Source organism: Saccopteryx leptura, chromosome 1 (assembly GCF_036850995.1).
Source record: "Saccopteryx leptura isolate mSacLep1 chromosome 1, mSacLep1_pri_phased_curated, whole genome shotgun sequence".
In the NCBI taxonomy this organism is placed as follows: Eukaryota; Metazoa; Chordata; class Mammalia; order Chiroptera; family Emballonuridae; genus Saccopteryx; species Saccopteryx leptura.
The window spans coordinates 377523315-377550547 of NC_089503.1; the positions used below are offsets into that span (position 1 = coordinate 377523315).

At 40.0% G+C, this 27233-nt stretch overlaps 1 protein-coding gene across 5 annotated transcripts in view; it reads right to left on the bottom strand.

The window, feature by feature from the left end:
• Positions 1-27233, bottom strand: part of UBR2 (ubiquitin protein ligase E3 component n-recognin 2) — a 110152-nt gene that overhangs the window by 70428 nt on the left and 12491 nt on the right. For all 5 annotated transcript variants that reach the window (XM_066359407.1, XM_066359405.1, XM_066359406.1 and 2 more), the window contains exons 3-7: positions 20664-20742; positions 14094-14204; positions 6265-6395; positions 3738-3876; positions 2366-2428 (exon numbers count right to left, since the gene is read on the bottom strand). In XM_066359407.1, the coding sequence (XP_066215504.1) occupies positions 2366-2428; positions 3738-3876; positions 6265-6395; positions 14094-14204; positions 20664-20742 (523 nt within the window). The remainder of the gene's footprint in view (positions 1-2365; positions 2429-3737; positions 3877-6264; positions 6396-14093; positions 14205-20663; positions 20743-27233) is intronic.

The following is a 27233-nucleotide window of genomic DNA, read 5'->3' on the forward strand; positions in this document are numbered from 1 at the left end:
ACAAATAAATAACCCAGCAGAAAAACATGAGTAAGGGTATGAACAGGAAATTCATAGGGAACTTAAATGATCAATACAATAAATACGAAATAAGATACTTCATAATGAAGGCAGTGCAAATTTCACTCACAAGTTGCCATTCGTACACATCATCAGGTTGGCAAAAGTTTTAACATTTTAACAATATAGTCTTGACAAAACTGTGCAGAAATGGGAACTTTCATATACTGATGGAGATATATATTGTTATTACTATTTGGGAGGCTAATCTAGCAAAATGTAATAAAGCTGAAAATACTCATATACTCAGAAATTCCAGTTTTGGGGTATAAAGCCTAGAGAAACCTTTGCATCTCTGGAACAAGAGGACAAAATAATGTCCACAGCAGGACTCAGAGTCATAGCGAAATACTGGAAATACCCTGACTGTCCATCAACAGGAGAATGGAAACAGCACGGTATAGTCATCATGTATCAACACAGATCTAGAAACTAGAAACAACACGGAAATGAAAGGCAAGTTGCAATACATTCAGTATGAATCTTGTTATAAAATGTTTAAAGGCTTCCAATCAATATAAAAAATGTTTACAGGTATTTAATAGATGAAGTATAACCGTATACATGAGAATGAGAAAATGAATTAATGAAAGTAGTTATCTCCAGGGAAGGAGGAAGTGACATAGGATTAAGGGATAGTACAGGGGCCTCTATACTATTTTATTTATTTAAAAATATGAAAAAAAAATGTGTATAATGTGGGCACACAGGTATTCATTGTTATCTCAATTTTAACAGTATATTAAAAACATTTCACAATATACAGAATTATTTTTTAAAAAGAACATAGGTGAAGGGATTAAGCAAAAACCAACCAACCAAACAAACAAAAACATTCACAGACACCAACAGCAGCATGGTGAGGAAAAGGGGGTGGAAGGAGGTATTAGAGTGCAAACAGGGGATAAATGGTGATGGAGGAGACTTGACTTGGGGTGGTGAACACACAAGACAACATACAGATGATGTATTATATAGAACTGTACACCTGAAACCTGTATAATTTTATTAACCAACGTGACCCCAATACATTCAATAAAAGACTTTTAAATAAAATGCAGTTACACGGGATAAAAATAACAAATGCTAACTTTTAAAAACAAATTGAAGCGTGGGGAAGTTTCCTTCTAGAGAAATAACACGTATAGTAGCTGCTGTTAAGATATACAGCACAGCCTGACCAGAGGGTGGCGCAGTGGATAGAGCGTCACACTGGGATGCGGAGGACCCAGATTCGAGACCCCAAGGTCGCCAGCTTGAGCGTGGGCTCATCTGGCTTGAGCAAAAAAGCTCACCAGCTTGGACCCAAGGTCGCTGGCTTGAGCAAGGGGTTACTCGGTCTGCTGAAGGCCTGTGGTCAAGGCACATATGAGAAAGCAATCAGTGAACAACTAAGATGTCACAATGAAAAACTGATGATTGATGCTTCTCATCTCTCTCTGTTCCTGTCTCTGTCCCTATCTATCCCTCTCTCTGACTCTCTCTCTGTCCCTGTAAAAAAAAAGAAAAAAGAGGCCCTGGCCGGTTTGCTCAGTGGTAGAGCATTGGCCTGGTGTGCGGAAGTCCCAGGTTCGATTCCCGGCCAGGGCACATAGGAGAGGCGCCCATCTGCTTCTCCACCCCTCCCCCTCTCCTTCCTCTCTGTCTCTCTCTTCCCCTTCCGCAGCCGAGGCTCCATTGGAGCCAAGGTGGCTTGGGCGCTGGGGATGGCTCCATAGCCTCTGCCTCAGGCACTAGAATGGCTCTGGTCGCAACAGAGTGACGCCCTGGATGGGCAAAGCATCACCCCCTGGTGGGTGTGCCGGGTGGATCCCGGTTGGGCGCATGCGGGAGTCTGTCTGACTGCCTCCCCATTTCCAACTTCAGAAAAATACACACACACACACACACAAAAAAGAAAAAAGATACAGCACACCTTGCTATAAGGTATCAAGTAACAACTTCCCTCAGTTCTACTCTTGGTGCTAAAGACCAGTTTAACTCTCAAAAAAGTACCATGAAACCCTATCAAAAACACAACAAGACAAAAGCAAAGCTTTCTAAGATGTTTCTGATGGAGAAATACAAAGGCAGAAAATATATGTATGTTATTTAAACATTCACTTTCTATATTAATCTTATACAGCATAAGAAACTAGATAAAGCTAAAATGCAATGCTCAAGAAACATCGTTAAACATGATTTTTGGCTGATGTTGGCTTTACATTCGTGAAGGCAGAACAATGTTTTCATAAATGCCAAAATATGGAACTAGTTTTAAACTAATAAAGAAAATAATAGTGTGGACATGTTTTAAATTACTTACCACAATTACTGACTTTGCTTGTTCACAATACTGGAAGTCTCCATATCGAACAGACCTACGTCCCTGTAAACAAAGATATTTAAAATTAACCTGTAAAAACATTCGGTATCAATAACTTTTAACCAGTATACAAATAAACATATTTGAGCATAAACAACTCTAGTCAGTTTTTAATATTTGCAACATTCTATTTATTTATGAAAAGTAAATGAAAGTATTTTCCTTCCTTTTTTTTAAGTCTTTTTCTTCAAAGCTACCCCAACATTTTCAAATGTATTTTCCTTCCTTCCTTCCCTCCCTCCTTCCTCCTTTATTCCTTCCTTTCTTCCTTCTCTCCCTCCTTCCTTCCTCCCTCTTCTCTTCTCCTTTTCTTTCGCTAGATCCTGCCTTAGTGCCTTAGGTGTATTTGTACAAACAGCATAGGACACCAGCTCGATGCAGAAAAGGGTCACACCAGTCATTCTGTCCTCATATTAGCAGACAGAGGCCTCCACTATGGAGCCGTCATGGGCACTGGGCACCTTTGCGAACCTGAGCCAGCGCTGCCGCTGCAGCCTGGGGCTTGGTTTGAGCCTCGGCCTTTGCTTGGCAGAGCCTGAGACCGTTGTGATGCAGCCATGAGCACGTTCCCCAACCTTGCGGTGAGGACGCAGGCAAGTCGACTGAGCCTGTGGTAGCCCTGAGATCTTGGGCTTGACTTCCCTGGGCTCTAGGGGGGGGCCTGGAGAGCCTCAGCACGCGTGCTCATGGCCTTAGTGCTACCAGCCTGCCTCTTCTTCAGACCCTTGTTGTGGGTCTTCAGAATGCGCAAGCTCCCCAGGAACTTGGGCTCTATCCCCTTAGGAGAGTCCTCTCTTTGTGACTGGGATTTCTTGTTGTTTCTGTGCCATTTTCAGGACTGGCTGTAGGTGGTGTGATTCTTGGATGTGGCCATATTTGCACTAAAGCCCGTGGCTCCCCAATAAATGTATTTTCTTGAATACATAACATTTATTCTTTTAGGCTGCTAGAATTTCTTTCTTTCTTTTTAACCAGATTTGAAAAAAGTTTATTTAGAATCATGGGGGCAAATATTGTGACTGTTTCTCTCTGGGGATACAGCATAGTATTCAGAGGCTGCTATGATTTCCATTTTCATAACTGAATACTTCTAATCACTGGGTAAGATGAGGGCAACTGTATCTACCTTTTCTCCTAAACTTTCTAGCTGACAATAACTTACAATCATACCCAATATATATTTGGGCTAATATTCATATGAAATTGAAAAAATAGCCTAGATATATGTACCTCTACTTCTATATTCTAGGGTCATTTATGTGTAATAAAAGTTCAATTTATTATATGACATCAATATAATAAAATTACTTACATCTCGATCTACTGTGGTTGCAAAGCCAATGGCTTCTTTTTGTGTACAGTTAACAGCTTTCTGAAGAGTATATATAACTTGTTCATAGGTATGAACCTCATCATTAAACAGCATGCAATAGTAGGTGTCACTCTTCTCACTGTGGAGTAAAATCAAGGATATATTATCTATTTGCATATTATCTTGCTCTAGGCTGATTTACTTTGTTATAGGGAATGTGCGATGTACTAAGTATAACAAAGTTATCCATGGTCCCCATGCTCTATGACATTATTGTCTGGTGGAAAAGATAAGACACTGGACATATAATTCTATGTGACTGGCTTTTATCAAGAGTAGATGCTAGAGGCCCTGGCCGGTTGGCTCAGCGGTAGAGCGTCGGCCTGGCGTGCCGGGGACCCGGGTTCGATTCCCGGCCAGGGCACATAGGAGAAGCGCCCATTTGCTTCTCCACCCCCACCCCCTCCTTCCTCTCTATCTCTCTCTTCCCCTCCCGCAGCCAGGGCTCCAATGGAGCAAAGATGGCCCGGGTGCTGGGGATGGCTCCTTGGCCTCTGCCCCAGGCGCTAGAGTGGCTCTGGTTGCGGCAGAGCGATGCCCCGGAGGGGCAGAGCATCGCCCCTGGTGGGCGTGCCGGGTGGATCCCGGTCGGGCGCATGCGGGAGTCTGTCTGACTGTCTCTCCCCGTTTCCAGCTTCAGAAAAATACAAAAAAAAAAAAAAAAGAGTAGATGCTAGAGCAGGGCAAAGACGGTCTAGGAGTTCGGAGAGGAACCACCAGATAAGTACTCTGAGGCCTAAAGCCAGAACTGGCTGTCAGTGGTTCTCCTCTGCATCCCACAGCTGACCATTTGACAAGGTCTGGAGACAATTTTGGTTGCCGTGACTAGTGCCACTTACTTCTAGTGCGTAAGGGGCAAGGATGCTAATTACCCTACAATCCACTGGACAGTCCGATGATAATTTATCTGGCAAAAAAGGCCAGCAGTGCCAAGACTGAGAAACCATGGGCTAGGGGAAGGTGAAAACAAAACCCTGAGGTGGCAAAGGTAAATGTTAGGAACTGGGGCTCAGGAAGGAAGGGGGAGATTTGTCTGGAAAGAGGCAGAAATCTAGAAGACCTTATAATGAATTCTGACTACGCCATCCTAAAGGCAATCAAGGATCTGAATAGGAGACATGGTCACTTTGCCTTACAGTGTGGAGAATTAATTATGAGGGACGAGAGTGGATATGGAAGTCCAATCAGGAAGACCATATTGCCCCAAAGCGAAATTAATATAATTTAGACAAGGATAGAGGAACAGAAGTAGAACAATTTGATAGGAAGTGAAGCAGCTGGACTTGAAATCTAAATGGATATGGCCGAGTCAGGTGTCTGGGTACCAGAATGCCATTTACTAAAATGTGAAAACAATAATACAAGAGAAGCAAGTTCAACTCTTTTCTATACCGGTACCCTGACCCTACAAATGAAGCAAAATAAATAAATAAATAAATAAATAGCTTCTATTCTCTGCAGTCTAAATTGAGATCTCAGATCAACGGTTCCCAACTTAAAGGACATAGAGTCATGAGGTACTAAGTCATTTTCAACATTTCCAAAAAGGTATGTAATACCTCATTTTATTAAAACACGTAACCCACAACTAATTTTCTGAAACACTGTTGAGAAAGCAAAAAAGAAACACCACCGATGTCCTTCAGATTCTCACTTCAACTTGTATTCAACCTGAACTACAAAAACAATTCCAACAAGCCTGGTGAGAATGAAAAGAGAGGACTCCCTCAGGTGAGCAGTCACAAGGGAAAGTCAGCCCTTAATCTTAACGGAGCTACGGCAGAGTCCAGTCTCTGCTCACAAGTCTGCGACTCATCAATAACCTCAGTACACATGGTTAATATGTCAGAGATACACTAAAGGAAGCTCCAAGTGTGGAATATATTTCATAAAATTTTTCTTTTATTATTACTTTTTTAATAATTTTTTAAAAAGATTTTATTTATTCAGTTTAGAGAGGAGAGAGAGAAAAGGGAGAGAGAAGGAGGGAGGAGCAGGAAGCATCAACTCCCATATGTGCCTTGACCAGACAAGCCCAGAGTTTCAAACCAGCAACCTCAGCGTTCCAGGTCGACGCCTTATCCACTGAGCCACCACAGGCCAGGCTATTTTATAAAATTTTAGAATCAAATGGTTAAAACTGAGTTTGAGCATTTAGTCAAACAAGAAAACTTTCTGATCAGTTTTATCACACAAAGAGAAAATTGCCTGTGACTGAAATCACTGGTAGGGCCTTGATGTGGCTTAAATATGGCTATAAACCAACTAACCTAACTAAACCATCCAATAGGGAGAAAACTACCAATTAAGTGGATTGAACACATTTTAGAAGTATGAAATCAAGGTTATTATTCTGCTAAGAATTATGTTCTATTCTAGCTGCATTTAAGACAAGGAATTAGAATGAAAATGGTTAAAGCTGAGTGTGAGCACGTACAAATACAAGAAAATACATGGGTGTGCTTACACCATCTCTAAATCCGCTGGCAATTCGCTTTCTTTTTCCCAGGTTAATATCTCTACTGCATAATGAAACATAATAGCAAAAATGTTGTAAGTTCTTCCGATCACATCTTCTGGTAAATGAACAAGAGGATCCTGAAACAAAACAAAACAAAACAAAAAAACAATTAACTGCACATTAATTCTCCTCTTCCCCATTCTGCCCCACCCCTCAAACTACTACCGTAAAAGGCTGTTTCCGCTTCAGCTTCTCTTCACTTTGATCCTACATATTACATCCACCCAACCAAGTCAAGCTTCCTACAACGTTCTGTTCATTACAATCCCAATTCCGGAAATCAGCTGAACTAAAATATTCAATGGCACTCCAACGTCTAATGAATAAATCTAGAAACTTTAGAATGACAGTCCCGGATCTTTAAAACCTACCATCAAACCATCTTTATAGCTTCATATCCTACAAATCCCCAATTTCCAGAATAAACAAAGGAATGTTATCTAAGGACAGACCACCAATATTTCGTTTTATAGGTATAAAGGAGAGCCTGATGTTCAGGATTATAAAGGGGAGATGTCAACAAGGTCAGAAAACTGCTCCTTGATGTTACAAGTATCACAGGTTATGTACGCATGTATCAGGAAACTTCCTACTTTAGATTTAACAGTGAGTTACTAAATTTCTAGGATAATGTAAAAAAGTATTACTATAAACATACACCAAGTTTATTATGGTATCTTTCAGTTAAGGTTGACAAAATGCTTTTAATCTTAATGTTTTATCCTAAATCGAGGCCCTGGCTGGTTGGTTCAGTGGACAGTGTTGGCCCGGCATGTGGATGTCCTGGGTTTAATCTTTAGTCAGGGCACACAGGAGAAGCAACCATCTGCGTCTCTTCCCCTCCCTTTCCCCCTTCTCTCTCTTCTCCTTCTGCAGCCACTTTCCAGCATTGGCCCTGGGCACTGAGGATAGCTTAGCTGGTCCCGGTGCATCAGCCTCAGGTGCTAAAAATAGCTCGGTTGATCAGAGCATTTGGTCCCAGATGGGGGTTGCCAGGTGGATCTCTGTCATGGAACATGTGGGAGTCCATCTCCCCTCCTCTTAAAAAAAATCTGCACACCTTCTTTAGCTTAATGGCTAAACAGTGTTATTGTCATTTCTCAAATGAGAAGATCAGTTTGTTCCAACATCACAGAATAACAATCAGCACATTCTGGCAAATATACATATGGCTACACAAGATACGCCTAGGGGCACTGATACAAAACAACTGGAGAAAAGGAATAAAAAGAATGCACAAAGGAAAAAGATTCCTAAAGGAGATGAACGTAGGAATTGAAAATATAAGAAAAAGTTTAAGAAGAAAAAAGATTTTTTTGAAGTCTTACTTATTCAGTCTTACTTTATTGGGTTTTTAAATTTTTTTATTTATTGATTTTAGAGAGAGAGGGAGGGAGGGGGATAGACAGAAAGAAACATCCATTTATACCACTTATGTATGCATTCATTGGTTGTTTCTTGTACGTGCCCTGACCAGGGATCAAACCTGCAACCTTGGCATATCGAGACGATGCTCTAACCAACTGAGCTACCCAGCCAGGGCTAACAGGCTGCTTTGTATGTCTCACACACACACAATTTTTTTTAAATCCTACTACTAGTAAGGTTTCCTACTACTTCTTATAAATTTCAGAAGCTGTTAACAGTGAACCACCTGTACAGAGAAGGAACAAGAACTGGGATCTCCTGGGGATTCCTAAGAGCAGATAACAACATGAACCTCACACCACACCAACATAGAAAGTAGAACCCTGAAAACATTATCTCTCTGTACAGTCACTCCATTTCTTAAAATTATGTCCCATAATACAAGACATTCACAAGACTGAAGAATTACAGTAAACAGGATTTAAGAATTAAATGGTCCTGGACAGAAACATCTGCTTTTTTTTTTTTTTACTGGGAGAGAGAGAGAGAGTCAGAGAGAGGGATAGACAGGGACAGACAGACAAGAACAGACAGAGATGAGAAGTATCTATCAATCATCAGTTTTTTGTTGCAACATCTTAGTTGTTCATTGATTGCTTTCTCATATTTGCCTTGACCACGGGCCTTCAGCAGACCAAGTAACCCCTTGCTCGAGCCAGCGACCTTGGGTCCAAGATGGTGAGCATTTTGCTCAAGCCAGAGGAGCCCGCACTCAAGCTGGCGAACTCGGGGTCTTGAACCTGGGTCCTCAGCATCCTAGTCCAATGCTCTATCCACTGCGCCACCGACTGGTCCGGCTACATCTGCCAATTTTTTAGTATCCAACCCAGCAGTGTTCCAACTCTGTTCTGTAAAATCCCAGGGCCAGGGAGGGCTGTTTCCTATTTAAATTAAACATCAATTTAAAAACACATAATTATGCTTTTAAAATGGTAATATAAAAAATACACTCTCAAATGCGTTAAGGAATCACCAATTGATAATTTTGCTGCTACCTTTAACCTAGTTTGGGGCAGGCCTAGGAATAGATTCCTGTGCTATCTTTGTATGCACATTAACTTTTTTTAAAATGGTCATTGAATAAGAACTATTTCTGCAGTCAAAAGAAGCTAGGCTATGCAAATCTACTCATTAGTATAATGGCAAACTAAAGGCTAGGAAGGACTTCTGCTCAAAGTGCTCTTACCACAGCATAAGTCAGCTGGAATGAGTAACTAAATGGCCATTTTATCCTATGTTGTATTATCAGTTATGACTAATAATTATAGTTCTTTGACTATTATTATGTTAGAGAACACAAGCCTTTGATTTACTCTTCTTTCAAATTACAAGAATGCAAGGCATATTGTTAAAAAAATTATCCGTGGTTATCTCAGAGAGCAATGGAAATTATGGAGAACTTTAATCTTTTATGTGTTACACTTTTATAATGTTTGAATATTTTAAATGTAACATGTATTACAATAAAGATTTTAACTGTTTTCATATGCAAGTAAACCAAGAATGAGGATTTTCTCCATATTACCCAACTAAAACCAGAAATAAACTAGAAACTGAACAGTCATCAAAAGAGCCTCCTTTATTTCATAAATTGTTTTCCTAACAAGTAAATAACATACATTTCAATTTCTAAAAAAATGAATTAATTACTAATATCATTTTTATGTGTTTTATTATTGGGACCTTTAAATTAGACTCCTATTTAAAATAACAATTCCACTGCTACAACCAGTATAAGGTACTGTCAAAGAATTCCATTACCGGAGTCTAGACTACTTAGGTTTAAAGCACTGCATCCGCACTTACTGCGTGGGATCTTTGGGCAAGTTTCTTTATCTCTCTAAAACTCAAGCTTCTGCAGCTATAAAATATTGGTACCTGTAATATTTACCTTATAGGGACATTCTAAGAACTAAATGAGATAAACTAAGTATAGTACTTCACATAATATTTAATTATTAATAACGCTAATCTGCATTCAAACAAGATGAAAACAGCGCTGATAAGTAAAAATTTTAGGTTAAAAAATATTCACTGAGGTTTTTCAGTTAATATTTGTTACTGAATTAAATTTTGTTCCAAAAAGGATTCACCGCAACTGAAGAATATACAGTATAATAAAATAGAATTTAAAAATAGATACACAGGCCTGACCTGTGGTGGCGCAGTGGATAAAGCATCGACCTGGAAACACTGAGGTCGCCAGTTCAAAACCCTGGGCTTGCCTGGTCAAGGCACATAAGGGAGTTGATGCTTCCTGCTCCTCCCTCCCCCTTCTCTCTCTCTCTCTCTCACTCTCTCTCCTCTCTCAAAATTAATAAAAATTTTTTTTTTAAATAAATAAAAATAGATACACAAAGCAGGTAAAATGAAAATAAAAGCAGGAAAATAAACTGAATTCAAGTTAATATCTATTTACAAATTCAGATCATAAATTTCCATACAGCTACTATAGATAGGTTTTATTTCCAAACATTTGGCTCTGTTTTCCAGAAGCCTCCACCAAAGTAAAAACAATCAGTTACCAGGCTAATACCAAGAGAAAAATAACATTTCCAATTGCAGAGAACTAAGAGAAATTTGTTATGGTTCTTATGATGATCAACAAAGGAGACACTATGTGATGGGTCTCACCTAGAAGAGGCACCATTCCACTAACCTCCTACTTACCACCACACCCAAGGGCCCATTTGGAAACCTAGTTTCTATTTATTGTTGTTACAGGGTAGGAGATGCCATTTAATGAATGGGAATCAGGTATAATAAACAAAATGCAGCCATTGGCTCAGTGGTAGAGCATCAGTCATGTCTGTAGATGTCCCAGGTTCAATTTCCGGTCAGGGTACACAGGAGGAGCACCCATCTATTTCTCCACCCCTCCAATTCTTGCTTCTCTCTCTCTCCTTCTCCCCACCTGCAGCCATGGCTCAATTGGAGTGAGTTGGCCTCAGGCGCTGAGAATGGCTCTATGGCCTCCAACTCAGGTGCTAAGAAGAGCTCAGTTGCTGAGCAACGAAACAACACTCCAAATGGGCTTGGTATTACCCCCTAGGAAACTTGCTGGGTGGATCCTGGTCCCGGAGCATGAGGGAGTCTGTCTCTCTGCCTCCCCTCCTCTCACTGAATAAAAAAAAAAAATGCTTCTCATAGTGTATACCTGGGATCAGAAAGCCTTTTCTGTAAAGAGACAGATACTAAGTACTTTTGTAGCAAAAAAGCAGCTGTAGACTATACATCCATAATTGAGGCTATGTGGTAATAAAATTTCACTTATGGACACTGAAATTCGTATTTTATATAATTTTCACATGCCACAAAATACTATCTTATTGATTTTTTCCCAACTATTTAAATTATAGACACCACTATTAGCTTCGGGTGGCACCGGAAACCGGCTGCAAACAAGACTGGCCTGCAGGGCCTTATTCTGCAGCTCCCTGGCCTACACAGTGAAGAAGTGTCCCGCCCCAACTGCCAAGAGTGGAGCATTATCCATACGGAAGTCTATTACCAAGATTTTTTCAACGTTTTCTTAAGATTCAGGCTGAAGGTATATAACAACAATAACAAAAGTTCTATAAAAACTCTATGACAGACTTAAAAATATATACAGCTTTCTTCTATTTCAAGCATAAAATAAAAAACCTAGTTATATACGTATATGAATTTAGTAAGTGGGAACCAGGTATTCTCAATACAATGCTATCTTTTTATCTTATTTTACAGTCTTATCTCGGCTGACCTCATTTCTCTTAACTGAATTCTTAAATAGGAATTAGATGACCGGGTCCAGAGGTTTTATTTGTCAAGCTCTGGAGTACAGATTCTCCAGGCAGGGCCTTGTAGTCTCAGCCAGGCAAGTGATCTTGTTGGCCTGTTCTTAAAATTCAGAAAATTAACCAAAGTCTGCACTATTTGATAGCTCCTTATTAACATATGAAGAGACAGCAAACAGATTTACTGCAGGCAGATTCGTAATTTTTCTTAGAAAACTACTTTAAGTCTACTTTTTAAAAACAAAGATAAAAAGGCAACAGAAATCCTAAAGTTACTACTTTTAAATAATGTATTGAGATGAAATTCACAGGATATAAAATAAAACCATTTTAAAGTGAACACTCAGTGGTATTTAGTATATTCCTAATTTGTGCCACTGCCACCTCTATCTAATTCCAAAACATTTTTATTATCTCTTCAAAGTAAAAGCCTTTACCCATTGAGCAGTGTCCCCCCTTTCTCCCTTTCCCCAGCCCCTGGCAGCCCCCAGTCTTTGTCCTGTCTCTACAATACTGCATTATATATTCTGGATATTTCACAGAAATAGAACCAGACAGTATGTGACTCTGTGTCTGGTTTATTCTACTTAGCATAATGTTGTGGAGTTTCATTCATGTTTTAGAACGTACTGGTATTTTTTCATTGTTATGGCCAAGTAACATTACACTGTAGGCATATACAATTTGTTTATCCATTCATCGACAGATTTTCAGCTGTTTCTACCTTTTGGCTATGGTGAAGAATGCTGCTACAAACATGCGTGTGCATGTACTTATTTCAGTATTTGTTTTTAATTCTTTTGAATATATAGCTAGTTGTGAAATGAAATTCCAAGCTTATATGACAGTTCTACGCTTAACATTGTGAGATAGAGCCAAACAATTTTTCACAGGGCTGAAATAATTTTGCATTACCATTAGTAATGTACAAAAAGTTCCAATTTTTTACCAACACATATTGTCCATTTTTCTTTTATTACAGCCATCCTAGGGTAACTCACTGTGGTTTTGATTTTCATTTCCTTAGTGACTAATGATACTGAGCATATTTTCACGTGTCTGCTCCTTATTTGTATTGTATCTCCTTCAGAGTAATGTCTATTGCCCATTTTTAACTGAGCTGTTTTGTCTTTTTGTTGTTGTAAGACAGTCTGGATATTATATCCTTATCAGATATGAGTTTGCAAAAATTTTCTACCATAGTCCTTATGTCTTATACTAGTTTTCAATTTTTTTAAATGCAAAACTGTTTTTTTCAAATATACCTTCTTTTGTTTTGTTTGTATTTTTATGTATAGAACTCCAATCTGATAAAATGAGGTAAAAATGAGGCTGCTATAATAGGAGTGAAGAAATCTGAAATCCTGATCACATATTGTCTTTCTGTTGCAAATGCTAGAATACCTGGACAAAATAAGACACAAGATACATATTTTCTATAGCACTGAACAATTCTGGGCAAATTTATTTGTCCAAAACATAGTGGAACAATAGAAGACATTGTCTTACACCATAAAGTTTTGATCATTCTGTTAAAATATTTGAGACCTGCAAGGTATGAGCAGTAGGAAGAATTATTAATGCCCACTTACCCCAATCTATGTCAGACCTACTAATCATGCAGAAGTACTGCGAAGGTACCCACCTGTCTGTCATTTAAAACATAATCTGAGTCTGACCAGGCATGGTACAGTGGATAGAGCATCAGCATGGGACACTGAGGACCCAGATTTGAAACCCTGAGGTCGCTAGCTTGAGCATGGGATCACAGACATGACCCCATGGTTGCTGGCTTGTGCCCAACGTCACTGGCTTGGCTGGAGCTACTCCCACCCCAGTCAAGGCACCCATGAAAAGCAATCAATGAACGTCTACGGTGCCACAACTATGAGTTGATGTTTCTCATCTCTCTCCCTTCCCGTCTGTCTGTCCCTTTCTGTGTCCCCCACCCTCTCTCTTTTGCTAAAAAAATAAAAACTACAAAAAACATAGTGAAATAAGGATCAAACATCAAATTGTCACAAGTAGCAGCACAGATTCAAATATTTATTTACTTATGAAAACATCATTATAAGTATCACTTAGAGAAAAATAAAGCAGGATCAACAGCAATGAAAAAAGCATATATTTAGAGCTGTCATCTCTATACTTGGTACATAACATACCCAATGTCACTGATATACCAGATTACAACCAGGTCTGGCTGACAAGTATGGCGACAGAAAATAAAGGTACCTGGCCTACAGCGTCTTAGTTATAACACAAAAATACAAAAATGTGTGTGGTCTACACACATCGGAAAACTAAGCCCTTCAATAATAAAGAAGAACTTAAAATACCCTGATAAGTGGTTAACACGAAACAAAACCTCAAACATATAAAAAGTCCAAGTTAAACTACATTTCTAGAATTTCAAATGTGTACTACTAACAATGGTATGGCATCCATAAAGTGCAACTTTTAAAGAATACCTGGTCACTGTTAATAGTGACAGGCCTATTTTGCTCACCTATTTCTCATTATAACTCATGGTTAAAACAACATTTCCTTAAAAACTGAAAATGTTTTTACCTCTTCCTCGATTTCAGAGGTGTTAAGTTCATGTTTTTCACAGTAAGGACCCTCTTTCCACGCCTCAGTATCACCACAGTCACAGAAACCTCCGCCTCCCGATGTCGTCATCTTGAGAAAAAATTGTAAAGCATCTTGTCAATAAATACTTACTGAGGGCTATCAGATTATAAATAAGTACTAAGGAAATAACATTGTTAAAGCGCTTAAATTACTCTGAACGATACAAGTTAAATAAAATACCACACTGCTCACTGTTTTAAAGCTTATTTTAAGTAAGCCTAGAAGCTAATTTAAGAGATTTCAAAATAAATAAGCTACTTTTTAGTATACTAGTAAACTACGGATACTTTAAAGAGGTAAAATATGCCCACCTACATAATTTCCGTAATTAGGAGAACGAGGCTGCTTTTGAGGGCTGGATTTGAGCTAAACTGGTCCAATGCTGGCCTCTAGGCTGCAGGGTTAGTGCTACGATGTAATATACCAGATTCAAGTTACAAAGAGTCCTCCAGCTACTGTCCCCTTAGAAGAGTCCAACAGGAGGACTGCATTTGCATCAGAGAAAGTAACAAAAACTAAAATCAGTTTAATTTTCTTCTCTCACATCTCCTAAAGACAATAGTATTCTTTGAAAGGAAAGGAAACTCAGGAAATAACAAAAGTCAGCCCTGGCCGGTTAGCTCCATTGATTAGAGCAGTGGTTCTCAAAGTGTGCGCCAGGGCGCACTGGTGCACCCTAGAAGATTTCCAGGTGCGCCCTATGGTATTCCAGAGAAATATGTGCCTTTGGGGACCAAAAAACCAACAGGGTTTTTGGAGTTTAGATTTTTGGGGGACAGAGGTGTGGTGAATTGGCTGTAAGCTGACAGTCTGTCCAATCCCCCACCTCACTTGCCTGATTAGGTTGCAAAAGGCTGTTTAAACTGTGGTGCTGGATTGTTTACACTACCCCCCATGTTACCCCCCATGTTTAGCAGAGGATCATTAACATGATCCCAAGGTCGCTGGCCTGGAGCCCAAGGTGGCTGTCTTGAGCAAGACTGGAGGCAAGTTTCTTTTATCTTTTGTTTGGTGTAAAGTTAAGATGATATGTGTGGTGGGGGTTTTGGATTGATGATTAAGCATAAGGAATTGTCTCTTGAAGTCTTTTGGATTTCTATAAAAGAAGAATATGTGGCAATATTTAAAAAAGCTTTGAACATTTAACAACAATTTTCAACATCCTATTTATGTGAATTAGGATTTTCTACCCTCAGCACAAGAGTAAAAAGAGTGGAATCACAAGAGTAAAAAGAGAGGAATTCTTCAATGTATCGACAAGGAAATGAGAGTTTGCCTTTCAAATATATGCCCAAACATTGAAGAAATTGCTAGGACACATCAGGCTCATGTTTCTCATAAACACAAGAATGAAAAAACTTAACATATTTGCGCCAGGACCTGCCGAATTTACTTTAAATCTTACTAAGACGGTATCTATATATATAAAAAGATAACTTTTTTGGTCATTTTTTTACTTTTTAACCCCTCTTTTTTATGAATTCTAAAAAGTATAACTCAAAAAATGTAACATAAAAATGTTTTTTAATGTCAGAATAAATTTAATTTTGTCGTATTTATTTTGTTTAATTACCATAAAAGCACGCTTGGACTTTTTTTTTCTTTAATATTTGACTTAATTATTATAACATATTTCTCAGAAATTTGTATATAGTATAGTGCGCCTATAATTATTTGTAGGATTTTAAATGTGCCCCGACTTCAAAAAGTTTGAGACCACTGTGTTAGAGCGTAGTCCCAAAACGACAATGTTCTGGATTTAATCCCCAGTCAGGGCACACAATGGAAGCAACCAATGAGTGCATGACTGTGTGGAGCAACAAATGAATGCTTCCTTTATCTCTCTCCTCTCTCTATCTAAAAAAAAATAATAATAAATCAATCAATAAAAAATTAAGCCCTGGCTGGAAAACTCAGTTGGTTGGAGTGTCATCCAGAAGCAAAGAGGTTGCCGGTTCTATCCCCAGATAGATGTTCCGGTCTCTCTCTCTCTCCCTACCTCTGTTGAAACAAAACAAACAAGCAAACAAAAACCAACAAAAAAAGTAGACTGCCTGACCTGACCTGTGGTGGCGCTGGAACGCTGGTGTCGACCTGGAACGCTGAAGTTCCAGGTTTGAAATCCTAAGGTTGCCAGCTTGAGTGTGAGCTCATTGGCTTGAGCAAGCGAGGTTGCTGGCTTTAGCAGAGGATCATTAACATGATCCCAAGGTCGCTGGCCTGGAGCCCAAGGTGGCTGTCTTGAGCAAGGGGCCACTGGCTCAGCTTGAGCACTATCCTGCCCCTGACTCCTGGCAAGGCACACGAGAAGCAACCAATGAACTAAAGTGACACAACTATCAGCGAGTGCTTCTCATCTCTCTCCTCCCACCCTCTCTCTCTCTCTAAAAAAAAAAAAAAAGGAAATTTTTCATTACCACTTGCAGGGTTCAAGAATTATTCAAATTTCCTTAAAATATAATGATTCAAGGAATATGACATTATCGAACTTATTAATCATTGATAGACTGAAAAGTCTGCTTTTTAAAAGATCCTGTGAGTTTAGAAATGGTTATTAAATGCAAGTTTTAGAACAGCCCTAATATATTCTGCCCAAAGAAAGTATCTGTTTATATAATAAATAATTAGTGAGAGCTGTGGTGGGGCAGTGGATAGAGTGTCGACCTGGAACGCTGAGGTCCCTGGTTCAAAAACCCAGGCTTTGGCACATATGGGAGTTGATGCTTCCTGCATCCGCCCCCCTTCTCTTTCTCTCTCTCTCTCAAATGAATAAAGTCTTTAAAATAAATAAATATTAAAAAAATAATTAATGTAAACTCACAAAAGACAGTTATTCTTAGGGGCTATAAAGATGTATTTCAAGAAACATAGGAAGGCAGATACTTGGAAAGGGATAAACCCGTCCTACAGTTTCGTTACTGAAGATGGGCAGAGCAGCTTAAAGGAAACTGGGATTCTCTTACCGATTTATGAAATCAAAGAGAATACAATAATACAAGTTCAATTTTAGAGCTGTTTATAGTTCACTATGATCAATCCTGCGTATAAAACAAACAGGAGGATAAGTCCTGAACCAACAGGGCTCCTAAGTAAGGTTGCTATATTCCTTTCTACCATTTTATTTCAGATAGGATGAAAAAAGTTCCAGCTACTAACAGTTTCCTAATTTTAACGTTCATGCTGTTTTCAACTTCTAGTAGAGAAACCAAGCCAGGCTGAGCAACATTCAGCCTTTGTACCCTGACTTAAAGGCAGACATGCCTGATTCTTGGAAAAGTAATGACTATATTATAGAGGGGGAAAAAAAGAATAGAATTGGTGGGTCTTATGTTCTGGAGTTGGGCCTTCTTTTACACTGTAGTTAGGTGCTTCCTTAAAATTTTTATTTCTTGATTGATTTGAGAGAGAGGAAGGGAGAGAGAGAACAAGAGGCAGGAACTTCAATCTGATCCTGTATGTGCCCTGACCAGGGATCAAACCCTCAACCTCTGCATATCAGGACGATGCTGAACTATCCGGTCAGCGCAGTAGATGCTTCTTTATTATTAAGAATGACAAATCTGTAGAAGATGACCAATAAACAGAATATTTCTTAAATGTATAATCCTGTCACTTTTCCTCACTCCTTGTCGCATAAATCTCCCTCTAGGAACCTCCCTTTCATATTTTTAATTCTCACATTTACAGTGGCACCTTGAGATACAAGTAGACCAACATATGAATTTTTAAGATATGAGCTGCGACTTGATCCGTATTTTTGTTCAAGATCTGAGCGAAATTCCGAGATACAAGTCGTGATTTGTGATTCAGGAAGCTGCCGCTATTTGGCGCACGGGTCCGGTATCGGCAGCACAACACCAGCATCTCGTTCTTTCTCACGTGTTACCCGCAGAATCAAGTGTAATCTCATGCGCTGTACTCGTTCTTGCATCATTTACCAACTTTTTTGTGTGTGCTATCATGGGGCTGAAGAAAGTGAGTGTAAAGGACAGTGGTGAGAAGAAGAGAATGATGTCGATAGAAGTAAAGCAAGAAATAATAGAAAAATATGAGCATGGTGTACGAGTGATTGAACTGGCAAGGCTGTATGACCATAATACATCTACAATTTGTACCGTCCTTAAACAAAAGGATGCCATCAAAAGCGCAAATCCAGCGAAAAGAACTACAATTCTGTCCCAATTAAGGACAAATATCCATGAAGAAATAGAGAAGCTTCTGCTGGTGTGGGTGAAAGAGAAAGAGCTGGCAGGAGATACAGTGACAGAGACTGTAATATGCGAAAAGGCACATATTATTTATGGCGACTTGAAGAAGAAAGAACCATCAACCTCAAAGAGGCAGCAGAAGATACATTTAAAGCAAGTCACGGCTGGTTTGAAAATTTCAATAAGAGATCTGGCATCCACTCTGTGGTGAGGCATGGTGAAGCTGCGAGTGCTGACTTTAAGGCAGCTGAAGAGTACATCGCACGCTTTGCTGTGCTTATCGCAAAGGAAGGTTAAATCCCCTAAGAAGTGTTCAACTGTGACAAAACAGGATTGTTTTGGAAAAATTGCCCCGGAGGACTTTCGTCACCACAGAGGAGAAGAAGCTGCCAGGCCATAAACCCATGAAGGACCGTCTGACCCTTGCACTGTGTGCAAATGCTAGCGGTGACTATAAAGTAAAGCAACTGCTAGTGTATCATTCCCAAAATCCTCAAGCCTTTAAGACTCACAAGATTCTTAAAGAAAAACTGCAGGTTATGTGGTGTGCCAATGCTAGGGCATGGGTTACGAGGCAGTTTTTTATTGAATGGGTAAATCTCGTCTTTGGTCCTGCAGTGAAGAAATATCTTCAAGAAAATAAACTCCCGATGAAAGCATTACTAATCCTTGAAAATGCTCCAGCCCACCCACCTGGTCTTGAAGATGACATTCTCGATGAGTTCAAATTCGTGAAAGTCCTCTACCTCCCACCCAACACGACTTCAATATTGCAACCTATGGATCAGCAGGTCATTTCCAACCTTAAAAAGCTTTACACAAAGCACTTGTTCCGCCGCTGCTTTGAGGTGACTGAGAATACAATTCTAACCCTTCGAGAGTTTTGGAAAGATCACTACAATATCGTGATATGTTTATGCATTATTGAGTTGGCACGGCAAGAGGTTACAAGAACCTTGAACTTGGCATGGAAAAAAGATGTTGTAGCAGACAGGGACTTCAAAGGATTTGAACCAGAGACTGAGACCGAGGTAAAAGCTTTGAAGGAGATTGTGTCCGTTGGAAAGTTGATGGGTCTGGAGGTAGGTGAGGGTGACATACACGAGCTCGTAGAGGAACATGAGGAGAAACTCTCAACTGAGGAGTTGAAGGAGCTACAGATGATGCAACATACGGAGCTTCTGCAAGATTTGTAGTGAGGACGAGGTACAGTCAGAGAAAGTGATTTCTACAAGTGAAATTAAAGACATGCTGGCAATGTGGGAGAAGCTTTCAAGTTTCATTGAAAAGAAACACCCAGAAAAATTTTCAACTGGTCGTACTTCAGCACTTTTTAATAACACTTGTTTGTCACATTTCCGTAACATTTTAAAAGGCAGACAAAAGCAAACCTCTTTGGATAGACTTTTTGTTCAAAAGTCCTGCAAGTGAAAGTGCTGAAAGTGCAGCCAAAAAGGCAAAAACAGGTGATGATTAAATGAAAAATACATAATGTTAAGCTTAGGTTAAGTTTAAAGTTAAGGAAGTGCATTTTTTTACAATTAAGTTTTTGTGGTTTCATTTTAAGTAAAGGAAGTGCGGTTTTAAAGTAAAGAAAATGCAGTTTTAGTTTACATTTAGTGTTAAGAAAGTGCAGTTTTAGTTTACGTGTCTACAGTGCCTGCATCCCTTCCTCCCTCCCTCCTCCTCCGCCATTCACCTCCGTTAGCCGCACTCGTCTGTCTCCAAGGTAAGAATACAGTACTAAATAACACTTTTTTCTTTTCTTTCATATATTTTGTTATCACTGGTAAAAGTATACATGTGTTTCTTAATTAAAAACATGTCTTTTTTCATAATTTAGGATGGTTTGGGGATGTTTCACAGGGCTGGAACGGATTAAATCTATTTCAGTTATTTTAAATGGGAGAAATTTGTTTGATATACGAGTTGACTGGCTTACGAGCTTGGTTACAGAACAAATTAAACTCATATTTCAAGGTACCACTGTATCCTGATTTTGGATACCACCTCCCTTTATCAACCTAAGAGTTCTGAAGATAATAAACAAAAAAACAACAAAACAAACTAGCTAAACACCAATATGGAGGACCTGATATCTATGTTGTCTTTCTTAGGCCATGTGTTCCAAGAAGTCTGGATTCATTTCTACACTGCTGTCATCTGTTTAATGGTGTTTAAAACATTTCTCAAACCAATCTTCCGGTTTAGTGTTAAATCTTGGAATTTCAAAAAAGCAGAAAAGATGTGTAGTATCAAATTCAATACTGGGGGTGGTTATTATCTGGACATTACTAACCCTGTATCGATGGTCTCTGTGAATACTTCCAAGAAAGCACTCCATGCATAAAACACAAGTCGGATCAACTGCACAGTCTCTGTAAAGTTAAAGAAAAAAAAATTAGAGTCATAAAATAACTATATTTCGCAACATACTATTTCAACTGGAATCCATCAGAGAAAAGCAGTAACAGTGAAGTGCCTTGGTGTTAAAAGAAAGAAAATACTGCTTCCAAAGACCTCTCAGATCTTTGATTAATGAAGTCAGTTTAAGAACCTGCTTCTCCTACTGGATGTGTACTAGCAAATCTCTGAAGGCACATATTATTAGGAAGGTAATTTCCCCCAAAGAGTTGGGGAAATCACATTTCACCGTAAACACAGATGTTATGAAATAAAATTTAAGTTTAATGAATTCTTAAGAAGTATCTTGAGATTTAAAATAACTTCCTCCAAACAGGTGTTTCAGACCAATGGTCTCCAAGGTGGTATGTATACACCCCCCAAAAGGCAAGAGGTCTAACTAGGATGCAAGAAAATATTACAACTTATATTTCTATTTAGATTTAATTTAAAAGGAAAATGAGGCCCTGGCTGGTTGGCTCAATGGTAGAGCGTCGGCCTGGCGTGTGGGAGTCCCAGGTTCAATTCCTGGCCAGGGCACACAGGAGAAGCACCCATCTGCTTCTCCACCCCTCCCCCCTCTCCTTCCTCTCAGTCTCTCTCTTCCCCTTCCGCAGCCGAGGCTCCATTGGAGCAAAGTTTGCCCAGGCGCTAAGGATGGCTCTGTGCTCAGGCATTAGAATGGCTCTGATTGCGGCAGAGCATCGCCCCCTGGTGGGCGTGCCGGGTGGATCCCGGTCGGGTGCATGCGGGAGTCTGTCTGACTGCATCCCCGTTTCCAACTTAAGAAAAATACAAAAAAAATAAAAATAAAGAAAAAAATAAAAAATAAAAGGAAAATGAAATATTCTAAGTGATCAATATACAGACTGACATGAGTCTCCTCACTTGATCATACAACACATGTGGTTTATGGTTCATAAGATATCTTGACAGGAAAGGAAGAATTCCTCAAGGTGGATGGGTCGACAGTGGGGTTCTCAGTTATTTCATTTGCTTTTGTCATACTGCCAGTTAGATACATCTACAGATCATACCTTTTTTCTATAAGCGTGCGCGGGGATGGGAGGGAGAAGAGGGAAAGGGTGGAAGGGAGAGAGATGAGAAGTATCAACTTGTAAATTGTGTCACTTTATTTGTTCATTGATTGCTCCTCATATGTGCCTTGACCAGGGGGCCCCAGCCGAGCCAGTGACCCCTTGCTGAAGGCAGCGACCTTGGGCTTCAAGCCAGCGACCATGGGGTCATGTCGATGATCCCACACTCAAGCCGGTGAGCCCATGCTCAAGCTGGATGATCAGGTTTTGGAACCTGCAATCTCAGCGACTCAGGTCAACGCTATATCCACTGCACCACCAGGCTACCTATAGAATTTTAAATAAGAGAATCTCTGTAATTTCATAAAATGAGATGAAGAGTTATGTGTATCTTTAAATTTTCCTTATCACGGTTCCTCTATTCTCATAGGCAACCACTCTAATGTGCTTATCATGTGTCTTTTTATTTATATATGTTCTTGCAAAATGTTTTTGAGTGCATGTATTTTTTTTTTGGAGAGGAGGGAGACGGGGGGGGGGAGAGAGAGAGAGAGAGAGAGAGAGGGAGAGGGAGAAACATCAAGCTGCTCCTGTAGGTGCCCTGACCAGGGATTTGAACTGGCAACCTTCATGCTCCTGGATGATCATCCAACCAACCAAGCTATCCAGCTAGGGCTTTTTTTTTTTAAGAGACAGAGGAAGGAAGAAAGAAGGAGGGGGGGGGGCAGAGAGAGAGAGGAGAGGTATGGGAGACATTCATATGATTTACTCAGTCCTAAAGGAAGCATTTATTTGTTTCACCAAGGCATACATTCATTGGTTACTTTCCGTGTGTACCCTAACCAGAGATTGAACTGCAACCTTGTTGTTTTGGGACAACCCTCTTTATTTATTTATTTTTTTGACAGAGACAGAGAGAGAGCCAGAGAGAGGGACAGACAGGGACAGACAGGCAGGGAGATGAGAAGCATCAATTCTTCGTTGTGGCACTTTAGTTGTTCATTGATTGCTTTCTCATATGTGCCTTGACCAGGGGCTACAGTAGAGCAAGTGACCCCTTGCTCAAGCCAGCGACCTTTGGGCTCAAGTCAGCAACCACAGGGTCATGACTATGATCCCACACTCAAGCTGGTGAGCCTGTGCTCAAGTTGGATGAGCCTGCACTCAAGCCGGCAACCTTGGCGTTTCAAATCTGGGTCCTCCGCATCCCAGCTGATGTTCTATCTACTGCGCCACTGCATGGTCAGGCTCAGGACAACCCTCTTAACTGACTGAGCTAACAGACGGGCAAGTGTATGTACTTTTAACGCATCCAAATCTTCCTGTTATATATCCCATTCTATACTTCTTCATTTCTGTAACATGAGCCGTTCATTTTGTATGTGTATATCTGAATTGTGGGCGGTGAACATATGATATGGTGTACAGAAAATGTGTTGTAGAACTGTGCACCTGAAACCTGTATAATTTTGTTAACTTACTGTCACCCTAATAAACTCAAAAAGTCTTAAAATAAAACTCTGCTTAAAAAAAAAAAAAAAGATCAAGTCTCTAGGTTTTTTAAAGAAACAAACTGAATAAACAACTCTTCTTACTGGAACTAAGTAGTTCTTCCATATTAGAGCTTTTTATTTCCAGACGGAGACGCTATCCATACCCCCTCTGACATTACTAAAGTCTCAGAATCTTATCTGAAGACTAAGTATTTGGTCTAAAATAGTCTTACAAATTCAGAATGGAAAATTTTCCTGTATATAAATAACCATGAGTAAATCCTAGAAAATAACTGGTTTACAATAAATATGATATCTCTACTAAACAAGTATGGAAATGTTCAACAAATAGGAACATGACAACAAATTAATTAAAGTAGAAACAACGAAATAACATCATTAAAACTGTTCTCTGTGCTTTGAACAATGTAACAGATGTTTGCTCAACAAATACGTGCTGAGCACCTAATGCACACAAGGCACAATTATATATGCCAAACATCTGCAAATGGGAGAGAGCAGCTTAAAGAGTGGTCTCAGGAGACAATGAGGGAGAGAGGTTCAGGCCAAGTCCACAGTTCTGTCACCAAAAGCCCTTTCTCCAGCCTAATTATGATTTTTATTTAATATTCCTTACATGGACTTGGTGGTGCAGAAAACAGTACTGCAATACAACTTTATTTTCCAGTTAGGGGTCAGAGTGCGACTGTGTAGCAGTTCCCATATTTCAGAGTTTCAGGCACCAGCGGAATGACCCCAAAAAAGACCTGTTTTTTGGTAAGAACATTTCAAAACAAAACGAAACTACCTAATTCATTGCTTCCATATTTATTTATTTCTGACAGAGATAGAGACAGAGAGAGGGACAGAGAGACAGGAAGGGAAAGAGATGAGAAGATCTTCATTGCGATGCCTTATTTGTTCATTGATTGCTTTCTCATATGTGCCTTGACCGTGGGGCTATAGCAGACCGAGTAACCCCTTGCTCAAGCTGGTGAGCCTTGCTCAAACCAGATGAACCCATGCTCAAGCCAGCAACCTTGGGGTTTCAACCTGAGTCCTCTGAGTCCCAGTCTGACACTCTATCCACTGCGCCAACTCCTGGTCAGGCTTGCCTTCATCTTACATACTAATGTTTTAACAATAAAGAATATATCTTAGAATTTAGGAACTAAACAAATTTAGTTGCAAGAAAAACTCAGTACATTTTCCCTAGTTTTTTTCTCGTTTTACTGAGAATGAGTGAAAAATTCATAAGACCAATGTATGAGAATAAAAAGGTAAAATGAAAAAAATAAAAGGACTTTAGAGTCAAAGAGCCCTGGTTTCAATTTTTTTTTTTTTTAAGTGAGAAGAGGGGTGATAGAAAAACAGACTCTTGCATGTGCCCTGACCAGGATTCCACCTGGCACCCTATCTGGGGCTGTTACTTGAATCAACTGAGCTATCCTCAGCACCTGGGGCGGACGCTTGAACTAACTGAGCCATAGCTGTGAGAGGGAAAGAGACATATGGTCGCTTCTCATGTGTGCCCTGACTGGAGATCAAACCCGGGACATCCGTATGCCAGGCTGATGTTCTATCTACTGAACCAACCGGCCAGGGCCTGGTTTCAATTTTTATGACTGAAGGTAAGTCCCTTAAACCACTCTGAGCCTGTTTCCTAAGAAGTTTACAGGCGGCTTAAAGGTGATTATATACAAAATGCTTAGCATTAAATTGGTTGGTACTCCACAAACATAAGCAACTTTCATTGTAAAAACACAGTGTGGGACTGGTTATGACAGAGTAACTGGTACTGAACTAACCCTCCCACTGTCCACAGCCACAGACCTAGATGAGCACATTTCCAGGCACTGGACAGGCAGCACTAGGCCGCAATGACTAAGAGAAGGGAAATTCGTGAGCTGAGCCCCCTGATGGTCCCACCTCTCACAGAGGGGTGAAATTCCCGCCTGCGGCACAATAAACTAGAGTCTAAACAGAGCAGGAAGGTTCTGTTGAGCTGAGACTAGATCAGAGTTTGGGACAACTGAAATAGCCCAGGGTCAGGGCACCAGAAAGTGAAATGTGTACAGGATGGGAGGAGCCAGGGAAGGGCAAAAGTCCACGTGAGTGTCACCAGTGAAATGAGCTCTGGGCCGAGGGTTGGGCTGCACACGTCCTGGGCGACACTAGTTTACTGGAGAGTGGCCACTATGGAACTGAGTGCCATGAGATACATGAAGTCTAGCAAGAGGACTCCGGAATTCTAGTCAAGCTAGACTCCCGCTGAGATACCAGAAAAGCCATGATTTCAGTTAAGGACCATGCACTTTAAAGTAAGACTTACTTCATATGTGCCCTATTCAGGATTGGGAGGAAGGCCCGGCACTGAGTGTGAAGCCCAAATGGGGTAACGGAGAGCAGCCATACAGAGCTGGTGGCAGGGGCCAAGAGGGCAGTTACAAACAGTGATGATCAAATTAGTAAATACTTTTTAGGATGGAAACCAGGGTTGTCAGAAGAGGGTTTCAAATACATAAAGGGGAAAAATGTGCAAGAAGCCGGTGGTGTCGGATTGGAACTGCAGAGATCACTAGACATGCCTGGTTTTCAGTAACTCTTTCAATATGGAGCTGTAGATAAAGACCCACAGAGAGGGCCTAGGATTAGTGACGTACCCACAGCAACAAGCACACCTAGTATCTTATTTCTAACACTAAAAAGGACCCAGGCTCCTTGGAGAAATGGTTGATTACAGGGCTGGGGAAGGGAAAAGTCCAAGATGTGCCTCACATATCTTGTGTCAGAAAGAAAAAGAAAATGCTCAAAGAATGACGGGGACATGAAAAAGAGCAAAGACAGTTTTGAGGGGCCTCTCACAGGTCAAACACAGGACAATGCGAGTGCAAGAATAATGGAACTCGATGAATACATACTAATATATATAAATGAATGAACTGAATATTTGATAAGAAACAGGCTATTTAATGGTCTCAAAATCCCTCATCACAAAATACTGGCTACAGAGGGAAAAAGTAATCTTCCAGTGAAGTCTTTCAGTCCCTTAATCAAGTGATCTAAGTTAACATCACCAGTTATCAAACAAATCAAAATCATATGCTACTTGATAAGGTACAATGAGAATAGGTGATTTCTGTGATATTTCTCTGAAAGATATAAACTCGAATCGTGAAGTGTATCAGACAAAGCCCAATTGAAAGACACATAAAAAATAACTGGCCTGAAATCGTCAAGTGTCAAGATCATGAAAGTCAAAAGAAAAACTGAGGAAATGCTCCAGAGACTGAAAATTAAAAGCCAAGCCATACAAAAGCATGCTTTGAAACTGGTTCCTTTCGCTACAAAAGGCATTACTGAAACAACTGAACCCCAGTTCCTCATCTATATATCATGAGGGAAAGCTAGATCTACAACTCCAATACTGTATCAATTAAAGGATTCAGAGAAGTACTTGTAAAGACCGACAAAAAACTAGATCTAATAGTCTTTTAATATGTATATAAAAATATTCTATTGGGCCTGCCCACGCGGTGGCGCAGTGGATAGAGCGTCAGACTGGGATGCGGAGGACCCAAGTTCGAGACCCCGAGGTCATCAGCTTGAGCGCGGGTTCATCTGGTTTGAGCAAAAGCTCACTGGCTTGGACTCAAGGTCACTGGCTTGAGCAAGGGGTTACTCGGTCTGCTGAAGGCCCACGGTCAAGGCACAAATGAGAAAGCAATCAATGAACAACTAAGGTGTCTCAATACGCAACGAAAAACTAATGATTGATGCTTCTTATCTCTCTGTCCCTGTCTATCCCTCTCTGACTCTCTCTCTGGCTCTGTAAAAAAAAAAAAAAAAAAAAAAAAAAAAAAAGAAAAAAGAAAAAAAAATATTCTATTGGGCCTTGGCTGGCTGGCTCAGTGGTAGAGCGTTGGCCTGGTGTGT